Source organism: Bos indicus x Bos taurus, chromosome 15 (genome assembly GCF_003369695.1).
Source record: "Bos indicus x Bos taurus breed Angus x Brahman F1 hybrid chromosome 15, Bos_hybrid_MaternalHap_v2.0, whole genome shotgun sequence".
Lineage (NCBI taxonomy): Eukaryota > Metazoa > Chordata > Mammalia > Artiodactyla > Bovidae > Bos > Bos indicus x Bos taurus.
Window position 1 is genome coordinate 79,230,159 of NC_040090.1, and position 20,746 is coordinate 79,250,904.

Consider the following 20,746-nt stretch of genomic DNA (forward strand, 5'->3'; position numbering starts at 1 on the left):
AACTTAATGTATAAATATTAGGATATTAATTTTCAAGAAATAGTAAAGCAAAGCAGAGAGCTTACTCTATTCATTCAGTTCAGTCACTCAGTCGTGTCCAACTGTTAGTGACCCCATGGACTGCAGCACACCAGGCCTCCCTGTCCATAACCAGCTCCTGGAGTTTACTCAAACTCATGTCCATTGAGTTGGTGATGCCATCCAACCATCTCTTCTTCTGTTGTCCCCTTCTCCTGCCTTCAGTCTTTCTGAGCATCAGGATCTTTTCCAGTGAGTCAGTTCTTTGTATCAGGTGGGCAAAGTATTGGAGTTTCAGCTTGAGCATCAGTCCTTCCAGTGAATATTCAGGACTGATTTCCTCGATCACTTGATTACATTCTACAACAGCATAGTACACATCTTTTCAAGTGCACACAGAATTATACTAATGTAGATAGATCAAGGAGAAGGCAATGGCATCCCACTCCAGTACTCTTGCCTGGAAAATCATGGAGGAGCCTGGTAGGCTGCAGTCCATGGGGTCGCTAAGAGTTGGACACGACTGAGCGACTTCACTTTTACTTTTCACTTTCATGCATTGGAGAAGGAAATGGCAACCCACTCCAGTATTCTTGCCTGGAGAATCCCAGGGACGGAGGAGGGATTGGGCTGCCGTCAGTGGGGTCTCACAGAGTCGAACATGACTGAAGTGACTTAGCAGCAGCAGATAGATCAAACTTGTCTTAAATAATCTATAAGTATTTATAATTGTTAGAAATTAGTAGCAAAAAGATTTTAGGAAATTTAAAATGCTTGAAAGTTAAATATCTGCTTTTAAATAAATATCTACTTTTAAATAAAATACGGGAGTAGAACTATGGATGGAGGTTCGTGACATTTTACGGAAGGCAGTAATCAAGACCAATCCCCAAGAAAAAGAAATGCAAAAAGGCAAAATGGTTGACTGTGCCCTCCAAGAGCCTGTTTCCCAGTCTGGTGTAAATCAAATCCCTTACAATTATACAGTGGGAGTAACAAATAGATTTAAGAGACTAGATCTGATAGACAGAGTGCCTGATGAACTATCAATGGAGGTTCGTGACATGGTACAGGAGACAGGGATCAAGACCATCCTGAAGAAAAGAAATGCAAAAAAGCAAAATGGCTGTCTGAGGAGGCCTTACAAATAGCTGTGAAAAGAAAAGAAATGAAAAGCAACAGAGGGATGGTATGGGGAGGGAGGAGGGAGGAGGGTTCGGGATGGGGAACACATGTATACCTGTGGCGGATTCATTTTGATATTTGGCAAAACTAATACAATTATGTAAAGTTTAAAAATAAAATAAAATTAGAAAAAAGAAAAGAAAAGAAAAGCAACAGAGAAAAGGAAAGATATACCCATTTGAATGCAGAGTTCCAAAGACTAGCAAGGAGAGATAAGAAAGCCTTCCTCAGCAATCAATGAAAAGAAATAGAGGAAAACAATGGACTGGGAAAGACTAGTATCTTTTTTTTTTCCCTAATTTTATCCAAGAAAATTAGAGATACCAAGGAAACATTTCATGCAAAGAGATGGGCACAATAAAGGACAGAAATGGACCTAACAGAAGTAGAAGATATTAAGAAGAGATGACAAGAATACACAGAAGAACTATCCAAAAAAGATCTTCATAACCAAGATAACCACGATGGTGTGATCACTCACCTAGAGCCAGACATCCTGGAGTGTGAAGTCAAGTGGGCCTTAGGAAGCATCACTACAAACAAAGCTAGAGGAAGTGATGGAATTCCAGTTGAGCTATTTCAAATTCTAAAAGATGATGCTATAAAAGTGCTGCACTCAGTATACCAACAAATCTGGAAAATTCAGCAGTGGCTGCAGGACTGGAAAAGGTCAGTTTTCATTCCAGTCCCAAAGAAAGGCAATGCCAAAGAATGCTCAAACTACTGCACAATAGCACTCATCTCACCAAGTAGCAAAGTAATGCTCAAAATTCTCCAAGCCAGTCTTCAACAGTATGTGAGCCATGAATTTCCAGATGTTCAAGCTGGATTTAGAAAAGGCAGAGGAACCAGAGATCAAATTACCAACATCCGCTGGATCATAGAAAAAGCAGGAGTTCTAGAAAAACATCTACTTTTGCTTTATTGACTGTGCCAAAGCCTTTGATTGTGTGGATCACAACAAACTGTGGAAAATTCTGCAAGAGTTGGGAATACCAGACCACCTGACCTGCCTCCCAAGAAAATCTGTATGCAGGTCAAGCAGCAAAAGTTAGAACTGGACATGGAACAACAGACTGGTTCCAAATTGGGAAAGGGGTGCGTCAAGGCTGTATTTTGTCACTCTGCTAATTTAACTTATATGCAGAGTACATCATGAGAAATGTTGGGCCGGATGAAGCACAAGCTGGAATCAAGATTGCTGGGATAAATAACAATAACTTCACATACCCAGATGACATGACTTTTATGGCTAAAAGCAAGGAAGAACTAAAGAGCCTCTTCATGAAAGTGAAAGAGGAGAATGAAACAGTTGGCTTAAAACTCAGCATTCAGAAAACTAAGATCATGGCATCTGGTCCCATCATTTCATTGCAGCTTGAACGGGAAATAATGGAAACAATGAGACTTTATTTTCTTGAGCTCCAAAATCACTTCATATGGTGATGGTGGCCATGAAATTAAAAGACGCTTACTCCTTGGAAGAAAAGCTATGACCAACCTAGACAGCATATTAAAAAGCAGAGACATTACTTTAAAAAGCAGAGACATTACTTTGCCAACAAAGGTCCGTCTAGTCAAAGCTATAGTTTTTCCAGTGGTCATGTATGGATGAGAGAGTTGAACTATAAAGCAAGCTGAGCACAGAAGAATTGATGCTTTTGAACTGTAGTGTTGGAGAAAACTCTTGAGAGTCCCTTGGACTGCAAGAAGATCCAACCAGTCCATCCTAAAGGAAATCAGTCCTGAATATTCACTGGAAAGACTGATGCTGAAGCTCAAACTCCAGTACTTTGGCCACTTGATGCAAAGAACCAACTCATTTGAAAAGACCCCGATGCTGGAAAAATTGAGGGCAGGAGGAGAAGGGGATGACAAAGGATGAGATGGTTGGATGGCATCACCAACATGCTGGGCATAAGTTTGAATAGGCTCTGGAATTTGGTGATGGACCAGGAAGCCTGGCATACTGCAGTCCATGGGGTTGCAGGTCGGACATGACTGAGCAACTGAACTGAACTGAACTGAACTGATGGGAGAAGAGGATATCAAAAAGAAAATTAGAAATTAATTTAGCTGAGTAAAAATCAAAACACAGTACATCAAAATTCTAAGATACTATGAAGAGTTAAAATCAATGTAAATGGTTAGCAGAATATAAATGGATGGAATCTTAACTGCAGCACATTTAATACACTTTTAGAAAAAGAGTTCTCTAAAGTTGATATGCAAGGTAACTTTATTAGTGGAGTACATGAGGCAAGAAATTATCTTTTTAAGGATCATAACTCAAAATGATTAGATTTCCAGAAAACTTGTCCAAATCAGTCTTATTCTCTTGAACTCCAGGTTTTACATCTCAGTCTCACAAGGTACTTAAAGTAATGACTTGAAATTGAAACTTGGGGAGCTTGCTTAATTTATCTTTTCTCCCATGCGTATATTACTAGTACTAATTACTTATATTACTAGTATATTACTTATATTACTAGTACTAATGTATAAGATTTGATAAATGTTGATGCAAACCTAGGTTTGCATTTAGGAAAAATTTAGACTGAAGAATGGCAAATATCTCGTAGTACACCCACTACCTTTTGAAGTTGGTATAGCAAGTCTTTCTAGGAAGAACTATGTTATTTGTCGTTAAACTAATTCTGAAGTTTTAATTCCAGTATAATTCCTGATAATCTACCTGTTGATGAGCTGCAGTTTATTACTATCTTTTTGTCCAATAAACTGAGAAACTTCTTATGTACAGAGTCGTCCACCTGCTAATCACTTTTAATGTGTTGTTTACTCCAGTTAATGACGGATTGTACTTAATTTCATTCCAGATATATTAGATTTTAATTCTAGATGAATTTGTTCTCAAATCCTTAAATCTGTAATTTATATTAAGTAATTTTGAGAAAAGATGAAGAAGCATAAAAGATGTCACACTGAGAAAAATAATTGCCTGAATTATTTATTTGTCTTAAACCATTTTTTGAAGAAACACAGTTCATTAAAACAAAATAAAAATGTCATAGTTTACTAATGTATTTCATCTTATACCAAATAATTGCTATAAAATATCAATAAAGACAGTCGTTAGTAGAGTTTGGGCCAGACCCAGTTGAAATGATGTAAGTTGATTATGACTTTCATCAATGTTTTTTATGTGTTCAATTATTTTTACATAATTAGGCTAATACTATGTATACATTCTGATAAATATATTAAGTAATGAACACTTTCCAATGTCATCAAATATTTTTCAAACACTAGTTTTTATTGTTATATATTTTATTGTATTCATGTACCGTAATTTAATTAGCTAATTTATATTATTTTATGTACATTATCATAAGGGCTTCCCTGGTGGCCCAGTCAGCAAAGAATCTACCTACAATTCAGGAGACCTGAGTTTGATCTCTGGGTGGGAAGATCCCCTGGAGGAGGGCATGGCAACCCACTCCAGTATTCTTGCCTGGAGAATCCCATGGACAGAGAAGCCTAGCGGGCTTCAGGCCATGGGTTGCAAAGAGTGGGACATGACTGGACAAATAAGCACAGCACATATACGTTATATATAATTTCTATTTTTAATTAAAGGAAAAAAAAATAGAGGAAAACATCAAATGGGAAAGACTAGACATCTTGTCACGAAAATTAGAGATACCAAGGAAACATATCATGCAGAGATGTGCACAATAAAGGACAGAAACAGTATGGTCCTAACAGAAGCAGAAGGTATTAGGAGGAGGAAGCAGGAATACACAGAAGAACTATACAAAAAGAGGTCTTAGTTACCCAGATACCGCAATGTTGTACTCACCTAGAGTCATGTATCTTGGAGTGTGAAGTCAAGTGGGCCTTAGGAAGCACCACTATGAGCAAAGCTAGCGGAGGTGATGGAGTTCCAGCTGAGCTCTTTCTTTCTTTTTTTTTTTTCTTACTTTGCTATCTTTATTTTTATTTTATTTTTTAGTATAAATTTATCTTAATTGTAGGCTAATTACTTTACAATATTGTATTGGTTTTGTCATACATTGACATGAATCCGCTATAGGTGTACATGCATTCCTTTCAAATCCTGAAAAGTGATGCTGTTAATGTGCTACACTCAATATGCCAGCAAATTTGGAAAACGCAGCAGTGGCCCCAGGACTGGAAAAGGTATGTTTTCATTCCAATCCCAAAGAAAGGCAATGTCAAAGAATGTTCAAACTACCACACAATTGCACTCATTTTTCATGCCATCAAAGTAATGCTCAAAATTCTCCAAGTTAGGCTTTAGCAGTATCTGAACTGAAAACTTCCAGATGTTCAAGATGGGTTTAGGAGAGGCAGAGGCACCAGCGATCAAGTTGCCTACATCTGTTGGGTCATAGAAAAAGCAAAAGAATTCCAGAAAAACATCTACTTATGCTTCATTAACTACATTAATGCCTTTTACTATGTGGATCACAGCAAACTGTGGAAAATTCTTCAAGAGATGGGAATACCAGACCACATTAACTGCCTCCTGCGAAACCTGTGTGCAGGTCAAGAAGCAACAGTTAGAACTGAACATGAAACAATGGACTGGTTCAAAATTGGGAAAGGAGTATGTCAAGGCTGTATACTGTCACACTGCTTATTTAATATCTATGCAGAGTAAATCATGAGAAATGCCAGGCTGAATGAAGCACAAGCTGGAATCAAGATTTCCGGGAGAAATATCAAAACCTCAGATATGAAGATGACACCACCCTTATGGCAGAAAGTGAAGAAGAACTAAAGAGCCTCTTGATGAAGGTAAAAGAGGAGAGTGAAAAAGCTGGCTTGAAACTCAACATTCAGACAACAAAGATCATGGCATCTGGTTCCATCACTTCATGGCAAATAGATGGGGAAACAATGGAAACAGTGACAGACTTTATTTTCTTGGACTCCAGAATCACTGCAAAGACATTCCTTTGCTGACAAAAGTCCATCTAGTCAAATCTATGGTTTTCTAGTAATCATGTATGGATGTGAGGCTTGTAGTATAAAAAAGGTGAGCCCCAAAGAATTGATGCTTTTGAACTGTGCTGTTGGAGAAGACTCTTCAGAGTCCCTTGGACTGCAAGGAGATCAGAGCAGTCAATCCTAAAGGAAAGCAACCCTGAATATCCATTGGAAGGATTGATGCTGAAGCTCCAATGCTTTGGCCACCTGATACAAAGAACCATCTCATTAGAAAAGACCTTGATGCTGGGAAGGATTGGAGGCAGGAGGAGAAGGGGACAACGGAGGATGAGATGGTTGGATGGTATCACCGGCTCAAGGGTCTTGAGTTTGAGCAAGCTCCAGGAGATGGTGAAGGACAGGGACGCCTGGCATGCTGCAGTCCATGGTGTTGCAAAGAGTTGGACACAACTGAGTGACTGAACAGCAACGGATTTCTTCATACTGCAAATAATCTTAAATAAGCAAACCTTAATAATCTCTTGATTATTTCCTTAATTACATCCCAAGAAAAGGAATTACTGAGTAATATGGCTTGAATATTTTTAAAGCTTTTGGCACATTAATCAAATTACTTATAAAAATATTGCACCAGTGTATACTCCACAAAAATTTTGTCTGTGTAGTGTACTTGCCAACACTTGAGCTTTATCATTTGTCATTCTGCTATTCTGAAGGACTAAAAGCATATCTTACTTTTTTAAATTAATGTAACTATGAAGAATGATACTATCTTTTATGTTTCAATAAGCATGTATGCAATCTATAGTTATTTTAATGTTACTAATTTATTTTGGGGGGCTCCAAAATCACTGCAGATGGTGATTGCAGCCATGAAATTAAAAGACACTTACTCCTTGGAAGGAAAGTTATGACCAACCTAGATAGCATATTCAAAAGCAGAGACATTCCTTTGCCAACAAAGGTCCATCTAGTCAAGGCTATGGTTTTTCCAGTGGTCATGTATGGATGTAAGAGTTGGACTGTGAATAAAGCTGAGCACCAAAGAATTGATGCTTTTGAACTGTGGTGTTGGAGAAGACTCTTGAGAGTCCCTTGGACTGCCAGGAGATCCAACCAGTCCATTCTGAAGGAGATCAGCCCTGGGATTTCTTTGGAAGGAATGATGCTAAAGCTGAAACTCCAGTACTCTGGCCACCTCATGTGAAGAGTTGACTCATTGGAAAAGACTCTGATGCTGGGAGGGATTGGGGGCAGGAGGAGAAGGGGAAGACAGAGGATGAGATGGCTGGATGGCATCACTGACTCGATGGACATGAGTTTGAGTGAACTCTGGGAGTTGGTGATGGACAGAGAGGCCTGGCATGCTGCAATTCATGGAGTCTCAATGAGTCAGACACGACTGAATACCTGAACTGAACTGAACTGAATTCATTTCCATATTTGTGGAAAATTTTTTTTCCAAATTTAATTTCAGTGGCTTTTACCTTTTTTATGATAATTTTTATATACAGAATTTTTTATAATCTATTTTTCTAATCAGACATAATCTTATTTTTCCTTTGTCTTAAATTGGCTTTCTCTTTTTCAATATTAGTTCAACTCTGAATGCAATTAACATAAATTTAGGCTGGATAAGAATTAAATTTTAAACTTTTTTCCTCCAAAAAGTTAATCATTTTCCACCAGCACTGTTTATTGAACTTTTCCATTCCCCAGTGGTCTATGATAACCACCATTTAGATTTATATGTGTATTTAAATGATTTAACTTACTCCTACATCTTTAAAAATCTTAATTTTGAGTAATATATAGAACAGTTGGAGAACATTTTTGAGTAGTATTTATAAGAAAAAAAGATACAGAGGTATGGTTTATTTATTTTCTGAACTCTGGCATAAAGAATGATACTCATCTGTATTTACAAATGAACGGTAAGTTAACTAGATGTTAAATTCTTAGCAGAACAGCCTTTTCCTTCAAAATTCTATATATTTTGGTCCATATAGGAGCAGATCATTCACGATACATTATTCATGTCTAGTATGATTTTTCCACTTACTTCTTTAAGCACAGCGATTTATGCATGTTTGGTCTCTCCTAACTAGTTGATAAGCTCCTTGCCTTCAGCAAGTGTTTCTGAATGAGTGAAGGAATGCCCTTTCTGTTTATGCATTCTACTTCATCATTAGCCTTTTTAAAATAAAATCTTGCAGTATTTTTAAATTTTCTTGTATCACCTTGGAAAAATCTTTTTCTATATATTGTAGTAAGGAAATGTCAATGATCTCTGTGGTTCATCCAGCTTAGAAGTTTTTCTGTCTATGAATCTTAGTGTGTGTGTGTGTGTGTTTATAATATTTAAGAAATTGTCCAACCCCACTAAGTTTTTCACTTCTATTATTTGTTTGCTTACATCCATAATTACCTCTATTATATAGCATTTGAAGAATTATAGATATGTAGTCTCATAGGAGAGGCACAGGTCTTATGTTTAGTCTCAAGCATTGTCCTTTAAAAAGAGCACGGCCTGTAATCTGGAGTGGAATAAAGGAGAAACATTTACTGGAAAATAACTACCAGTAATATCTGTAACTTTGTTGAAAGCTCAGTCCAAAGCTCATTAAAGATTATGCTGTTTAATTGTCTTTATTTCTGTTCTTTTAAATGAATATAAATGTCATTTTTTAAAAAAAAAAGACTATTTCTTAGACCAATCTTAGGCTTACAACACAATTGAGATGAAGGTACAGTGATTTCCCATATATTCCCTGCACCAATACATGCATAGACTCCCTCATTATCAACTCTGAAGAACCGTACATTTTTACCAAGGGTGAATCTGTGTTGACGCATCTAATCACCCATGCCCATGGTTTACCGTAGGGGTCACTCGATGGTTAGCATTCTGTGCATTGGGCAAACATACAGTGGCATATACCCATTATTTTAATAACATACAGAGTGTTTTCACGGCCCTAAAAATTCTCTGTTCTTCCTATTTATTATCTCTCTGCTCTCTCATCCCTGCTAACCACTGATCTTATTACTGTCTCCACAATTTGGCCTTTTCCAAAATGTTATATAGTTGGAATCATATAGTATGTAAAGTTTTTTTCAGGATGATTTCTTTCACTTAGGTGTATGCATTTAAGTTTTCTCCATGTCTTTTCATGGCTTGATAGTTCATCTGTTTTTAGTACTGAATAATATTCGATTGTCACAATATAACAGAGTTGATGAGTCCATTCACCTACTAAAGGATATATTTTTGTTGCTTCCAAGTTTTGGCGATTATGAATAAGAGCTTCTATAAACATTCATGAGCAGATTTAATGTAGTTATTAAAAATTTTAAAGGCTTTCCCAGTGGCCCCGCTGATAAAGAATCTGCCTACAATGCGGAAGATCTGAGTTCAGTCCCTGGGTTGGGAAGATGCCCTGGAGAAGGGAACTGCTACTCACTCCTGTACTGGCTATTTATTTTGTGTAGTTTCCTATTCAAAGATATTATTATACATTAAAAGAATCTTTTTTATTTAAACTTTATCTTGTCAAATATACCTTTGCTTTAGTTCAATAGACCAACATGTTATTGTTACTATAGATTAATAAAAACATTTTTACTAAAGAAGCTTATTCTTGACTAATTATTTTAATTGAAACTTTAATGAAGTAAAATTCTGATTATCAGCCACACTCTAACTTTCAATTAATTTGAACCCATGCACATCCATTGTTAGCAACAACTCTTGGAGTTTTTTAATTCAAAATTAAAGGATTTTTTGAAATAATAGTATAATTTTATATATTTATACAGTAATTGATTATTTTAAAATAGTTGTTTTAAGATAATAGGAATTAATATTTACAATAAAAATTGATCATGGAAGCATAATTTGTGATTAATGAAAATAGAAGGCAGATATAAAATATTTGATAAGGAGTAAATAATCTTTGTTATGTGTAATTTTAAATTATTTAATTGAGAAATAAATGCTTTATGGTATATCTACTTTGTGGACTGTTATTTAAAAGTGTCATTATTAAAAGGATAATATCTAAGAAAAAGTAATTATACTTTGTTAAAGAGATATCTTTTTAATCATTTCTATATTTTAAAAAAATCCATATATATCTATTTATATTTATATTTTGGGGAGTTGAGGAATAATAGAATAGAAATGAATCTAGGCTTTAGGCTTTATTTTAATTAAGAATGTTTTCCTCCCAAATAGATAATTGATTTATCTATAAATTTGTCTTGATTGAATGATTTATTTTAGTAACAAGTGTTTTAAAATTTTAAATAATTCCTCATAATTAACTTTATATGGCAACCCACTCCAGTGTTCTTGCCTGGAGAATCCCAGGGACGGCGGGGTCTGGTGGGCTGCCGTCCATGGGGTCGCACAGAGTCGGACACGACTGAAGTGACTTAGCAGCAGCAGTCCAAAATCTTAAATTTAACCATTAACATAGTTGGTTCTGAACACATTTTCGTCAGATATTCTGTTTGTGTCTTTTTTAGTAATAACTTGTGAAGTCTATGCTTTTTTTTAATCTAAAAAAAGATGAGTGGATATACATAGTATTTGTGTAAGGATTCACCTTGCTGTACACCTAAAACTAATCCAACATTATAAATCAACTGTACTCCAATAAAAATTTAAAAAGAAAAATATAGTCTTTTCTCATTTTAAAATCAACATATTATCAATTGGTAGGATGGACATAGGAACTTTTTTCTACTCATTGTAGGGTAGGAATAGTAGTCAAATGCATGAAGATTTTAATTAATGCAAGCACACTAGCTTTGGAGATTTTAATTTCTCCTATTCTAGACCTGCTGACAGATATAAATGCTTGGATGGATAACAGAGTGTTATAGGGCATGAAATAGCCTGTCTACACAATAATCTTGTAGTTGCGAAGTCAGATCTGACTCTTTGCAACCCCATAAACTGTAGCCTACGAGGCTCCTCTGTCCATGGAATTTCTCAGGCAAGAATACTAGAGTGATCCCAGTGGAGGAGTCCCTTCTCCACTACACAGTAATACATTAAATAAATTATTTTTCCTAGACTTTATAAATCATGCAAAATTAATTACTGAGTAAATGAGAGTTCGGAAAGTTGCTGCAGTACCATCACTGTGTACCAGCTGAAATAGCAAACTGATTAAGAAATTGTCAGTAAAGCTATCTATCTCTTAAGGCACAATAGCACTGCCAGGAAATATTACAGAGAAACAAATCATCTGAGTTTATTATCTGACTCCAACACTATGTGACCTTGGGCATGCCCTTAACCTCACCATGCCTCCATTTTCTGATTGTAAAATGGGGATATTAACCAACATCAGGACTGTGGTAAGCATAAAATTGGCCAATACATGGAAAGCATATAACAAATTTGCACTCGACTTTGTTGTTTTTATTTGTTCCAAATATCAATCTTTCATTATACTTATCAAACATACTTTATGATAATGTTTCTTTCTCCAAATGGAGTATAAATTGATTTACAAAGTAGTAGATAAGTAGAAAAGACTATTTAAAAAAACATGTTTTAACAAAAAAAAATTATTTTTTCTTGGACATTACTGTCCACTATAATACTTGATTTAGTAAAATGGCAAATTTACTATTAAATCTTGAACACAAATCCAGAATTAGCAACCTTGGGAATTCTAGTTTTAGACCTAGATGCTCAGTATCTCCAGAGCATACTTTGAAAGGTGAGTCATCAGTAAAAGAAGTACTAGTCCAGACTTAAATGCCGTATAGGAGATTAAATGTCATATTTTGCACTTTTTATTCTGAGTAGATCTCTACTAACAAAAAGATCCCCTGGAGAAGGGAATGGCAACTCACTCCAGTATTCTTGCCTGGCGAATTCCATGGACAGAGGAGCCTGGCAGGCTACAGTCCACAGGGTCGCAAAGAGTTGGACGCAACTGAGCAGCTAACACTAAGTATTGACAAAAGGTTGTGCAAAGAAGCTTTTTTGTGTGATAGATGGATATTATGCCAAAAAGCTGCAGTAGATTTCATAACATACAGTGGAAGTTTTTTCCCTACACATCATTTCAGAGCATTTGGAAATTTCATTACTTCCTCATTGAAAATGATTTCTGCATAGTTATTCTTTAATAGATATTTATCTTTCAAATCTGCAAAGTTTTTAAATGTGTATTTGTGTATTTCCCTCCTTCTAGAGCTGGGTAGAGAGAGCTGAAAAACAGACTCTTCTCTCTGACACACTTGACCTATCAGAACTCTTCCATCCAGACACGTTTCTCAACGCTCTTCGCCAGGAAACTGCAAGGTAAATAGAGTGAAGTACTTATTTGTCTGAGAGGTTAATTGCACACTTTGTTCACTTCTGATCACATTTGCTTGATTGTCAAGAAATAAATTTATTGTTGAATCCAAATAGTTGTGTTATTTCTTAGTACTTTACTGTTAATAACAGTTAACTTTTAGAGAACATTGCTTTTGAAATATGATGTGATTTTTTATTAGAATTCAAACAAACAAACTCTGATTTTTAACATTTTGGTCATTTATCTTTCTAGACCTATTGTGTCCAGTATGGTAGGCAGAAGTTAAATAGAGCTATTTAAATTTTAATGAATTTAAATAAGATTAAGCCTGCCATTTATGGGGTCGCACAGAGTGTGACACGACTGAAATGATTTAGCAGCAGCAGCAAGGAGACCAAGATGGTGGAGTAGGAGGATGTGGACCTCACATCCCCCCATGAACACTTCAAAAATAATCTACGTGTGGAACAATTCTCACTGAAAACTCACTGGAAACTGGTAGAAGAACTCCTTTATAACCAAGGCTGTAAGAAAAAAACACGTATAATTGGGTAGGAAGGAAAGAAAAGCAATCAAGTCAGGACCTGTGACCCTGAGAGGGAGACTCAGGGAAAAGGGGATTTTATGGGCAGACCCTCATACTACATCGAACTACAGACTGGGCATCCAATTCCTGGGGTCCTGCATGGAGGAGACAAACCCCCTTTGCTGGTTGGAGGACTGTTGGGACAGACAGAAAGCATGAGGAAGGCGGGACTCCATGCAAGACAAGTGTGTGCACACTGGTTAGCCCTGAGGCAGGGTGGACAGAGGTCTGCTCGAGCAGCTGCTGGGCTTCCCGTGACTGCTTCATTGTACACCCCGGCCTGAGCCAAGCAAATCTCTGGCCCCACACGCTCCGTGCCACAGTGTGGCCCTGGATCTGAGGTGACCAGGACCTAGGAAAAGACTGTGCCTTAGGAGGCAGAGGGGACTCGGTCCTGAGCTGGACTCTGGGGGGTCTGTGGTGGCCATTGTTGGCACCTACTCGATTGGTGCCCCAGAAGCATCCCGGATTTATGAGAGCAGCTACTGTATCCTACGGCTTAACTTCCCACCCCATGGGGGTGAAAGAAAACCACACAGGCCCTGCCTCCCCTGTGGAACATAGAGGTGTTGAAGATGTGATCAGCTGTGAGAGACACAGAGGCCTTGCCCCCACCACAGGGCAGAGAGAGGGCTGCTGTAGCGGGTGCATGGTCTGATGCAACGACCTCATCACACGCCACAGCCCAAGCTAAGCAAACACTCTGGCGTCCCTCAGTCCATGCCTCAGCACAGCGCTGGATCTGGGCAGATGTGAGCAGGAATGACTTGACCATGCGCTATATCTGAGCGGAACCACAGATGCCTACGTAGTCAGCACACTGGGCAGCTTTAAGCACAGGAAGCTCACTTGCTTCAGCACTCCCCTCCAGAGACAAAATTCCTGGTGTAGGGAGAGAGCAAGACATAGGCTTAATGAGAATGGAGCCAGCTCATGCCTGACGCACAGGTCTTCCACTCCAGCCAGAGGATCAGACCCTTCCCTTAATAGGGCATGGATGGCTACTGACCACAGAGGGAGTTTTGCCTCAAACCCCAGGCCAACTCTGTCTTCAGATTCAAGCCTTACCAAAGTGGTAGCTGACAGCACACTCTGAGGAAAGACGTGACTGGCACCCACATCAGATCTAGCTCTTCCATCAAAAGCATTGAGCACATGGGGTCTACATCAAGATACTCCCACATAAGAATACCCCTTCAAGATGTAATAAGTAACTGTTTCACCTAAATTCATAGAGGCAGAGAACAGTAAGTAAAATGAAAAAGCCAGAGGAGCTACTCCTAATTGAAAAAAGCAAGAGAAAACCCCTGAAAAAATAGATAATGAAAGAGAAATAAACAATTTATCAGATAAATTATTGGAAATATTGGAAGTGAAACTGTTAACTGAATTAGGAAAAGGAATTGATCTAAAATATGAGCTTCTTCACTAGGAACCAGAAAATATAAAGACCCAGTCAAAAATAATTCAATAGCTGAAATTAAAAAAAAAAAACATTAAAAGGAATGAATAGCAGACTAACTGATACAGAGGAACACATAAGCAATCTGGGAAGATAGAATAATGGAAATCATCCAGTCAGAACACCAGAAAGGAAAACAAAAAAGCAATTCAAGAAACAAATATCTCTGAGAACATTGTATCCTCACTTTTGCATTATATTAGCTTCAGAAGGAGAAGAGAGAAGAATGGAAATGTATTTGAGGAAATTATGCTGAAACTTCAAAAACCTGAAAGAGGAAATAGATATCCAAGTATAGGAAATACAGAGGGTCTCAAACAAATTGGACCTCGTTAAGCTTAAAAGCTTTTGTACAACAAAGAAAACCATCAACAAAATGGAATGGGGAAAATATTTGCAAACAGTGCAATAATGGCCAAGGGGTCAGTATCCAAAATATATATATAAACAGCTTGTTCAGCTTAATATCAGGAGAAATAAACAATCCCATAAAAAGGGGTCAAAGAAAAAATATGATTTCTCAGTATACTAGCCACATTTGTAGTTCTCAATAGCCGAATGTGAGTAGTGACTGCCATTTTGAACTGAATGAAAATATTTTCATCTTTTTTGTAGAAATTTCTCTTAGACAGTGCTGACTAGGCTTCTTTCTGGGAAACAGTATTTGATGGTTAAGATCAAACTGTTTTAAGACAAATTGGAATGTAATGAAAGAGACCCTTCCAAAAATACACTGGGAAAAAATGTAGTTTTTTGTGCTTTAGGGGATCTTCAAATTTGTTGCACCTTGAGATCTTATTCTAAATATCAATATTTCAGTTGAGCTGGTAAACATTTATTGAACCCCCCTCATATACCTGCATTAAGAGTGATAGTCAATATATTCTATAGCTCCTGAAAATTACTGCTTTCTGACATTTGACATTTCACTTTTACAGAGCTATGGTCTGTTCTGTGGATAGCCTCAAATTTGTGGCATCATGGAAAGGTCGCCTACAGGAAGCAAAGCTTCAAATTAAGGTATTAGACTGATTTTACATATTTATCTGAGTCAAAGATTATATAAGTACCAACTATGATAAAGAAATTCTCCTCCAGTCTCAAAGTCACAAGAAATAGATTGTATTACCTATGTGAAAAATCAAAGTAAGTTAAGATTTAACATGAAGCAAGCTATACAAAATACAACCTATTCTAATACAAAAATAAGAATATTGGGAATATAACATATTTGAAAATATAACTCATTAAAAAATGATATAAATCTTGAAGTTCTATTACCTCTTCCAACATTCAAGGTAATAAATACTTGCTATACAGTAAAGTATGTGATAGCTCAGTTGGTAAAGAATCCGTCTGCAATCCAGGAGACCCTACTTTGATTCCTGGGTCTGAAAGATCCACTAGAGAAGGGATAGGCTACCGACTCCAGTATTCTTGGGCTTCCCTTGTGGCTCAGCTGGTAAAGAATCCACCCGCAATGTGGGGTTGCGAAGATACCCTGGAGAAGGGAAAAGGTACCCACTCCAGTATTCTGGCCTGGAGAATTCCATGGACTATAGTCCTTGGGGTCGCAAAGAGTCAGACACGACTGAGCAACTGTCACTTTCAAAGTACGTGTAAATGTATATTAAAATTTTAAATTAAATCTTGTCCTTAGATAGTTTACAGTTTGTTAATGCATTAGGTGTCTGCTAAAATCAAACCTCCCATGTTAAAAAAAAATTAAACCATCTTTTGCCATATAAATTTTCATAGCAGCTTTACTGATAAAAGTGCATTCATTATTCTTGCAATAATAGATAATAATATCCATTCAAATATAATGACAAAACTAATGAAATCCTTTCCCCAGCAACTCCAGCCTTCTTCTGCATCATCTTCTTCACATCTCTACCATTCCTTTTTCACATTCTCACACATAGAATTGCCTTCTTGATGCGAAAAACTGACTCATTGGTAAAGACCCTGATGCTGGGAAAGATTGAGGTCAAGAGGAAAAGGGGATGACAGAGGATGAGATGGTTGGATGGTATTACTGGTTCACTGGACATGAGTTTGAGCAAACTCAGGGAGATAGTGATGGACAGAGAAGCCTTGCATGCTGCAGTTCCTAGAGTCATAAAGAGTCAGACACGACTTAGTGACTGAACAGCAGTACGTGATGCTGCATGTTTTAGTATGGTTATCTCTATATATTGGTCTGTCTTATAAGACTGAAATGTCATTGAAGACGAAGACTGTCTTATCTATCCTCAGATCCTTAGCATCTAGTTCAGTGTTTTAACACATAATTAAAGTAAGGGCTTTCCCTGATGACTCAGTGGGTAAAGAATCTGCCTGCAACACAGGAGACAAAGGGGATGCGGATTTGATCCTGGAGTCAGGAAGATCCGCTGGGAGGAGGAAATGGCAATTTGTTCCAATACTCTTGCCTGAGAAATCCCATGGACAAGAAGAGCCTGGAAGGCTACAGTCCGTGGAGTCACAAAGAGTCGGACATGCCTGAGCATGTGCACGCGTGCACACACGCACACACAATTAATGTAAGACTATATTTCTTTAACTTAGTTAACCTTAGGCAACTGACATATCAGAAGTTCTGTTTCATAATCCTAGTTTCCAGGCCAACGATTTTCTTTTCATATCACTACTACTTTCTAACATACTGTATAATTTATTATATTTGTTATTTGTTGTTTGTCTTACTCTATTAGAATGTAAGCCCCATGAGAATAGTCTTTTTTTTTTTTTTTTCAGTTTTCTTGTATCTCAAATACCTCCAGCGAAACCTCATACATAATAAACACTAATTACACTCTAGTTGAATTGTTGAGTGGAGGACCAACAATAGGAGAGGCACTATAACCGGCCTTATTAACATCAACTGTGATGTACAGTGTGCCAGAGATTCGATCATTGGCAATAAGTTAGGTCTTTCCCTTTTGGCTTTATAGATTACAGAAACATTCTCCCTTGAAGCAAAATTAGCAGGTTCTTGTTCATCCTTTGCATTTTAACCTTAATCTCTAGCCCATAAAAGCTACCTTAATTATTATTGGTATACATAAACTGTGGCCTAGTCATTAAGGAGAAGGAGGAAACCCATGAACCGTGCGCTTAACCTGATTGTGTGGTCTCTTAGCATACACATAGAATGTAGTATCGTTATTTAGGTAAACTACTATAAAAAACAAGGGGAACAAATTTTATTTTATTCTGTGTCAAGGTGTATTCATATTTCCCAAACTATTATCCCCCTGTTCTTACAAAATGAAATAAAATTATCTACAATCAGAAAATCCCAAGTGTATATGTTTTGTTTTATAAATGGGAGGGGGGGAGGCTGACATAAAACACAATTCTAATCTTAAGTCACCCAAAACAGAGCCATGTGACTTTTTAAAGTAATTAATAGAGCAGTCTGAGCCTTTGTTGTCTCTTTTATCATGGATATAAATAATAATTTCCTTGACATGTTTATTACAAGGTCTCTGAAAACCTATATATGTGTGTGTGTGTTTATTTATTTCTCTAGATTTGGATTAGGTTTTATTAGGCAGTGTGTGTGTTTTTAATTAGAAACAAAAGTATGTTTTAGTATAAAGTTCTTTGCTTTTATCTAGTAAAGCAGAATTCTTTCATTTTTCATTTGAAATTTATAAAAGCAACTTTATTGTTAAAAACTAAAATATTTGTTGGTCAGTATGTTTAGGAATAAGTTTTATAGAATTATGTCTTAAACTTTAAAAAAAAATCCCTTCATATGGGATTTGAGTTGATTCAACAGAATTTTTCCTCTCTGGCCCCTCATTCATGTAAACAATAGGAGCATATTTCCTAATTTCTTACCTGCAGTTTATATTTCTCAGATTAAAAGTTTTTATAACTTTTTATAGTTATAACTGCAACCCCTCACTGCAGTTGGCATAATCAATAAGTTTTAAATAATTGATTTAGGTTCCTTTCAATCAAATTTTCAATGAAAGGATTGTTTTGATAGGAAAATTTTAGATTTGAATTATATTTGAATTTTATTGTCACTGTAAAACTTAACTGGCTTTAAATTTTTTCAGTCTCTACCACCCTAGACTGAATTCAACTAGTGAAATCTTCAAGCAAGGCTATATAGTTCCCACATCAATCAATATCTCATACCCCTTAGACCCGCTTAAGAGAATATGTATGTATATTGATTTTTTTAGATCCTGAATGTGGCCCTCTAAAATTTCCTCACTTCCATTATTGATTTGTTACTTGTTAACAGCAGTTCTGAAACTTAGTACCAGAAAATGCATCAATCAAACACCTGTTCAGCCTGCATGCTTGATCTTGCCCAAGGCTGTGAAAGTTTGGCTCTGGCAAACCTGGGCCGCTTCCAGTTCGCTCCTTTACTGGCAATGCTGCCAAACACAAAGGGCAAAATCAAGTCTTCTACCTTGGCAAATCAGGCTTATTAAACACGTTATACTCTTGTTAATACTGCACAGTTGTCTGAGATACCTGAAAGCTGCTGCTCCTTTGGGACCTAGTAGCATATTAAAGCCACTTATGCTTGCCAGGTCGTTTGGGCTGCTTCATGCCAGGCTAGGGTTGGCCCATTTACCAAGTGGTTATTATACTATTTGTATTTCAACTCCCTCTCTTTTAGAGCTTACTAGGAAATAAAAGTTAAAACAATGAGGAAATTGGAGGTTTAGACATTTGAGGTTTCATGAGGAGAATGGGCTCATCAGAATTAGGAGTTACAAGCTTCAGACACATCTTCCCCAAATGAGTGTGAGCTGCCAGTTGTAGCTTATCAGTCCAGCAGTGGAAACCTTACCTCCTCCCCACCAAAAAACCCTTAAATAATTCTTTTATTTTTAACTGACATTTTGAAATAGTTTATTGGCATTACTATGGCCTTATGTCTACCAAATATGATAATTATAGTCCAAAGGAAAATACAAAATACAACCTCTGTCTCTTCATCTTTCCACTCAAATAGACCAACCAGTATTCAGTGACAGGACCTCTTTTTTTTTATTGAAGGATAGTTGCTTTACAGAATTTAGCTCTTTTCTGTCAAACCTCAACATGAATCAGCCATAGGTATACATATATCCCCTCCCTTTTGAACCTGCCTCCCATCTCCCTCCCATCCCACCCCTCTAGGTTGATCCAGAGCCCCTGTTTGAGTTTCCTGACCCATACAGCAAATTCCCATTGGCTGTCTATTTTACATATGGTAATGTAAGTTTTCACGTTACTCTTTCCATGCATCTCACCCTCTCCTCCCCTCTCCCTGTGTCCATAAGTCTTCTCTATGTCTATTTCTCCACTGCTGTCCTATAAATAAATTCTTCAGTACCATTTTTATAGATTCTGTGTATGTGTGTTAGAATATGATATTTATCTTTCTTTTTCTGACTCACTTCACTCTGTATAATAGGTTCTAGGTTTATCCACCTCATCAGACCTGACTCAAATGTGTTCCTTTCTATGGTTGAGTAATATTCCATTGTGTATATGTACCACAGTTTCTTTATCCATCCCTCTATGGACATCTAGGTTTTTTGCATGTTCTAGCTATTATAAACAGTGCTGCAGTGAGCAATGGGATACATTTTCAATTTTGGTCTTTTTCAATTTTTCATATATGCCTTGGAGTGGGATTGCTGGGTCACATGGTGGTTTTATTCCTAGATTTTTTAAGGAATCTCCATACCGTCTTCCATAGTGGCTGTATCAATTTACATTCCTACCAACAGTCTAAGAACATTCCCTTTTCTCCTCACCCTCTCCAGCATTTATCATTTGTAGACTGTTTGATGATGGCCATTCTGACCAGTGTGAGGGGATATCTCATGGTAGTTTTGATTTGCATTTCTCTAATAATGAGCGATGTTGAGCATCTTTTCATGTGTTTGTTAGCCATCTGTATGTCTCCTTTGGAGAAATGTCTGTTTAGGTCTTTTTCCCACTTTTTGATTGGGTTGTTTGTTTTTCTGGTATGGAGTTATATGAGCTGCTTGTATATTTTAGAAATTAATCCTTTGTCAGTTTCATTTGGTATTGTTTTCTCCCATTCTGAGGGTTGTCTTTTTACCTTGCTTATAGTTTCCTTTGCTGTGCAAAAGCTTTTAAGTTTAATGAGGTCCCACTTGTTTGCTTTTGTCATTTTAAGACATCTATTTCTAATAGTTTTCATTTTTAAAACTGAGCACTTAATGTGAATATCCTTATATTGTC

General features: G+C 36.9%; 1 protein-coding gene across 4 annotated transcripts in view; it reads left to right on the plus strand.

Annotated features, from left to right (window-relative positions):
• The window catches only part of DYNC2H1 (dynein cytoplasmic 2 heavy chain 1), a 393,951-nt gene that overhangs the window by 348,498 nt on the left and 24,707 nt on the right, over positions 1 to 20,746 (plus strand). For all 4 annotated transcript variants that reach the window (XM_027563956.1, XM_027563957.1, XM_027563958.1 and 1 more), the window contains 2 exons: positions 12,357 to 12,466; positions 15,451 to 15,532. In XM_027563956.1, coding sequence (XP_027419757.1) covers positions 12,357 to 12,466; positions 15,451 to 15,532 — 192 coding nt within the window. The remainder of the gene's footprint in view (positions 1 to 12,356; positions 12,467 to 15,450; positions 15,533 to 20,746) is intronic.